General features: G+C 41.0%; 1 protein-coding gene across 1 annotated transcript; it reads left to right on the top strand.

The window, feature by feature from the left end:
* The first annotated feature begins 953 nt into the window (after window positions 1-953).
* Window positions 954-6,028, top strand: LOC140077118 (protocadherin-20-like). Its single transcript, XM_072124011.1, has 2 exons — window positions 954-1,213; window positions 3,164-6,028. The coding sequence occupies exons 1-2, from the start codon at window positions 1,199-1,201 to the stop codon at window positions 5,777-5,779; spliced, it is 2,631 nt and encodes an 876-aa protein (XP_071980112.1). The 5' UTR covers window positions 954-1,198; the 3' UTR covers window positions 5,780-6,028.
* Window positions 6,029-6,291: the final 263 nt, after the last annotated feature.

A 6,291-nucleotide genomic window follows, 5' to 3' on the forward strand; every position in this document is an offset into this window, starting at 1 on the left:
TGAGGTACATTGATTACCCATCTCTCCAAGGACAATATATAACACTGACTGCAGAGAGCACAGAGCACAGCAGTGTGAGGTCTGATTACAGATCTCTCCAGGAACAATACATAGCACCGGCTGCAGAGAGCACAGAGCACAGCAGTGTGAGGTATGATTACCCATCTCTCCAAGGACAATACATAACACTGGCTGCAGAGAGCACAGAGCACAGCAGTGTGAGGTATGATTACCCATCTCTCCAAGGACAATACATAACACTGGCTGCAGAGAGCACAGAGCACTGGAGTGTGGGGTGTGATTACACATCTCTCCAGGGACAATACAGAACACTAGCTGCAGAGAGCACAGAGCACAGCAGTGTGGGGTGTGATTACACATCTCTCCAGGGACAATACAGAACACTAGCTGCAGAGAGCACAGAGCACAGCAGTGTGAGGTATGATTACACATCTCTCCAGGGACAATACATAACACTGGCTGCAGAGAGCACAGAGCACAGCAGTGTGAGGTCTGATTACACATCTCTCCAGGGACAATACATAACACTGGCTGCAGAGAGCACAGAGCACAGCAGTGTGAGGTCTGATTACACATCTCTCCAGGGACAATACATAACACTGGCTGCAGAGAGCACAGAGCACAGCAGTGTGAGGTCTGATTACACATCTCTCCAGGGACAATACCTAACACTGGCTGCAGAGAGCACAGAGCACAGCAGTGTGGGGTGTGATTACACATATCTCTAGAGTCAATTCCTAAATCTGGCTGCAGCCTGTATGGTCACACCTGAGTTTAATCCATTGCTATAATTTATATGTACAGTTTGTGCTATAACGCAGGACGGAGCGGTGACACCTGATCATTATGGATCTGTCACAGGTTATTATATAAAGTATAATTATGGGATTAAACCCGGCTCCTGTGTCCTCGGGTCTCCGCACCTTCTCCAGTAGGAACATTTCTTATGTGTTAGGAAATGTGTAGCTGCGAGTTCGTGTTTTGTCTGGTTCAGCCTCGCACACATACCTCTCTGCTGCTCTATTTACTCCAGGCTACAAAAGATTGGGAATCCTCAGTACAATGACAAGGGGGCGGGACCGGAGCCCCACCCAGGAGCGCAGACAGCTGCCGGAAAGTTTCCCCAGCAGAACAACTTCAGAGCTGCGCTCGTCCACAGCTGTGCGTCCATGACACCATGCGCCACATACAGGTACGGACAATCCCTGACTATGCAGCAGCTGAGCGCCACACTCCAGCTCTGCTACATCTGGACACTTGTTATACTTTGTATTACAGATCTTATGTTACTTTTTTGTCAACCTTACTTTTTTAGATAACGTTTTTTTGTGGCTCATTTTGTGGCAAGTTCTTTGCTTTACGAGGGGGTAACGTTATAAAGTAAGAAAATCTTATAGGGGCCCCAACCTGAGACCCCACTACATGAGCAAGGGCTCACATTCTCCATTGAAAGCTCATAGCTAGAAGGAGAGGGGCCGGTGGTAGGTGCTGAGCAGATTGCGTTGTGTGGAGATCCCAGGGTTACTTACCTGCTACAATATGGATTGTTTCTCCACTGTGACAGGTCATTGTCTCACCTCACCCCCAGGACAAGGCACGGCCGCACCTGTACTTTGATATGTGATAAGTCATAGAAACATCTTGAAAGAACAAGTCACTTTTGATCTTTTAAGTGGAAGGAAAGACACCGGAGGCTGGGGAACTACAAGTGTCAGGATGCCACATCAATCAGCCAACAGCTGATCAGCAAACAACTTAAAACGTACATATCTATCATATATCTACCTCATATCTATCTATCTAACTATCTCATATCTATCTATCTATCTATCTATCATCTATCTATCTCATATCTATCTCATATCTATCTATCTATCTCATATCTATCTATCCATCTATCTACCTGTCTCATATCTATCTCATAGATATATAGATAGATATGAGATAGATAGATAGATATGAGATAGATATGAGATAGATAGATAGATATGAGATAGATAGATATGAGATAGATAGATATGAGATAGATGGATAGATAGATATGAGATAGATAGATATGAGATAGATAGATATGAGATAGATAGATAGATAGATATGAGATAGATAGATAGATAGGAGACAGATAGATATATAGATAGATATGAGATAGATAGATAGATAGATAGATATCTATCTCATATCTATCTATATATCTATCTATCTGTCTCCTATCTATCTATCTATCTATCTATCTATCTCATATCTATCTATCTATCTATCTATCTATATATCTATCTCATATCTATCTATCCATCTATCTACCTGTCTCATATCTATCTATCTCATATCTATCTATCTCATATCTATCTATCCATCTTTCTACCTGTCTCATATCTATCTATCTCATATCTATCTATATATCTGTCTCATATCTATCTATCTCATATCTATCTATCTATCTATCTCATATCTATCTCATATCTATCTATCTATCTATCTATCTCATATCTATCTATCTATCTATCTATCTATTTATCTATCTATCTCCTATCTATCTATCTATCTCATATCTATCTATCCATCTATCTACCTGTCTCATATCTATCTCATATCTATCTATCTATCTCATATCTATCTATCTCATATCTATCTCATATCTATCTATCTCATATGTGTATCTAGATGGTGGAGTCTGGAGGAACAGCTGTCAGCCGAACAGTTATGTAATATTATACTCTTCTTCTGTCTTCTACCCATCACCACCTGGACAAATACTACAATAGTTGCGGAAGTGACATCTCACCCATCTCCCACTTCATGCTTCTTTCACGTCTATTGGTAACATAGGTGGGACAGGAGACTTGGTCATGGATTGATACTTCTGTTTGACCACAATGAAGGGTTTATGTTCCGTTTCACGCCTCATTTCACTTTAATGAGAACCATTTCCTACAAATATATGGATAATAATGGACCTAACTCTAATGAATGACAAAATACGGGAAGTGTATGCCCGTTTTGACTCTTGACGTTTCCGCAGAGTGCCCAGACTTCTGCTTGGGTCTTCTTATGGAAGGACAACCTTTGTAGATGTTGGGGTTCTTCTTTTATGTTAGGATACTCATCAACCCAACTCATTGTTATTTCACATTTTATTTTCCAGAGATATTTTCTTCTTCTTGCAAACATCCTTCAAACCGTGAACTTTCCAGGAGCTACCGCAGAAATCATATTCCATGTTCTGGAGGAGCAAGACCCAGATACCTTGATTGGTAACTTGGGAAATGGATTCCTGTCACCTACCCCCCTGCAGTACAAGCTCTTGACCCACACCAATTATTTCCTACTCGATGTCGATAGTGGAAATTTATACACTACAGCAGATAAATTGGACAGAGAATCCTTGTGCCCATTGGATACCACGGACCAATGTTCTCTGAACTTGGACGTTTTTATTTCATCTCCAGAACATTCAGAATTTACCAAAGCGAAACTTTTTATTCTGGATATTAATGACAATCCGCCCTATTTTTCGGAGCTGACCTACACCATATCTATTCCTGAGGATACAGCTGTCGGAAGCAGATTTGTCATTGACCACTTTGCCAAAGACTTGGATATACAGCTCAATGGAGTCTTGTCCTACCAACTCATCTGTCCAGATAACATCTTCACTCTGGATCAGCATCCAGAATTCTTGATGTTAGTGGTTCTCCAACCTCTGGATCATGAAACACAGAGTGAACATAGGATGACTTTAATCGCCTATGATGATGGATTTCCGCGATTATCTGGCAATACTACAATTATTGTACAAATTACAGATATCAATGATAATTGTCCGATCTTCCCTGCAAACAATATCTCGGTAACTCTTCCCAGGAACATGTCTTTGGGTGACAAAGTGGTACAATTCCAAGCAGTAGATGCAGATGATGGGGTAAATAGTGCGATTGAGTATTTTTACAGCGTCCGAGTTCCCGAATCCATCAAAAAACTGTTTAATCTAGATAGTTCTACTGGTTTGCTGACTCTATTCGCGCCTTTAGAAGACGAGGTGACCCACTATAAGCTTTCCGTATTAGCCATTGGACAGGGTTGTTTTCCAGCAGTGGCTTCACTCACTATAAATGTGCAAAAAATTAGAAAGAAACCCAAGATGGAACTTCGTTTCATAGCGTTGCAATATAATGGTGGCATCTCCATCAAGGAAGATGTCCCCCCTGGCACAATCGTCGCGATCTTGGACATCATAGATCCGGACAGTAGCATCAGCCGTCCGCTTTTCATTAATGAATCCTCTCCTTTCCTCCTGAGGCCTTCTGATTCTTCTCCAGATACTTTCCTGATTTTGACATCCAGTCCACTGGACTTTGAGTTGAGACAACAGTATGATATTGCAATTATTGGAAATTCTACCATGGATGAATCTTTTGTGTGTAAGGAAGATCTCAAGATACATATTGAAGATATAAATGACAATAATCCCAAATTCTCAAAGAATTTTGAAGAAATCTTCATAGAAGAAAACAATGTCCCCGGGGATGTGATACTGACACTTTCTGCCTCTGATGAAGATAGTGGATTCAATGGAGAAATTAGTTATCACTTACTTGATGGGGATCCCAATGTGTTCTCCATTGACAGTTCCAGTGGAATTCTCAAGGTATCTATATCTTTGGATAGAGAAAAGAAATCTTCCTTTACAATACAAGTTCTAGCAATGGACCATGGTTCACCATCTAAGAATGATTCTTGCCTAATCGTTGTCAAGGTCCTTGATCAAAACGACAACCCACCAACATTCGCTTCAAATGAGTTCACGTTCTTCATTCCTGAGGACCTTCCTTATCAAGGAGAGGTGGGCTACATCAATGTGACAGATGTAGATACTGGGCTGGGCGGTGACTTCTCTGTACACCTTATAAATACCACGTCATTGTTTTCTATGGGTCTGGATAGAATACTTAGGTCCGAGGGTTCCTTCGACTACGAGAAAGAATTGATGTATGAATTTTGGGTTGAAGCAAGAGACAAAGGAAATCCATCATTGACCTCCCGAGTCAAAGTTCTTGTCTTCATCCTGGACGTGAATGATAACGCTCCTTTGATAGTTCTTCCAGAGTCAAACTTTTCCTATGTGTTGGTTCCACCTGATACTTCACAGGGTTCCTCAGTGACCAAAGTCCATGCAGTGGATTATGATGCAGGCTTGAATGGAGTTATAACATATACGGAGTATAGAGAGACTGAGCTCACTGCCAGTCTCTTTAAGGTTGATGCCAAAACGGGTAACATCATATTAAAGGAAAGTACTAGTAGTCATCATTGTGGGCTATATCAACTGCTAGTAAAAGCCAGTGACCAAGGCTATCCTGAAGCTCTATCGACTATTGTATGGGTCAATATTCTTCTGAACCAAAGCATAAGCAACAGAAGTTACGTGGAGTCATTGATCATGATGAGTAGGACAAGTATGACCCAAGAAAGCCAGGTGATCACGCTTGCACCGTGCCCAAAATACCAGTCGACCAATGCCCCTTTCACCTGGTCATTGACGGCCCCGGTGGCCCTTGCCGTGGTGTCAGTCTCTGCCATATTCTGCATGGCTGGGACCTTCTTATTCCTGTGTTCAAGAAGAAGAAATCTGAGAAAGAAAAAAGAAAAGCCAAAAAGTCCAGACATAGAAATTCCTCTCAAGCTCAATGTTGACTATTGTGCAAAAGACTGGGATGAGGTCAAATACTGTGACCCTCCAGAAGGTCCCTCACCACCTTAAGACTAAACACTGGATGTTAATTGATTTGTTTTATAAATCTCATTATTTATGTCCTATATTAGGGTCAAAATTTACTTCCCAGTATCGACTGGTGGTCGGAATGGACTGGACACCAACTTCCAACTGGTCATTGGAACTCGATAGAATGTGAAGATGTCCACGAGGTCAATCAGGAACTGACTGAATGTTTATTCAATTTCTCATTTGTTTTTACTTTTTTAGATTTTTTTTACATTTTAATTGTATTTTTTTTTTTTTATTTAAGCTTAACTGCCCCTATGTGGCCTTCAAAAGAGCATAAAAATTAATCTGTGACCACAAACCTAGTGAGCTGAAACGCGTAGGTTTTTTTGCCTCTGTAACCTGCACCGTCCATGCACTTAATTTGTGCTTTTTAAATGGATATGTAATAAAGCGATGTTTTGAATTTATAACACGTGCTCCGGCTACCACAGTTTTTTCCTTTGAGACAGAGATAATATAGATCTTCTTCTTCTGGATATGCAAATGTG

The sequence above is a fragment of the Engystomops pustulosus genome, chromosome 9 (assembly GCF_040894005.1).
Source record: "Engystomops pustulosus chromosome 9, aEngPut4.maternal, whole genome shotgun sequence".
NCBI lineage: Eukaryota > Metazoa > Chordata > Amphibia > Anura > Leptodactylidae > Engystomops > Engystomops pustulosus.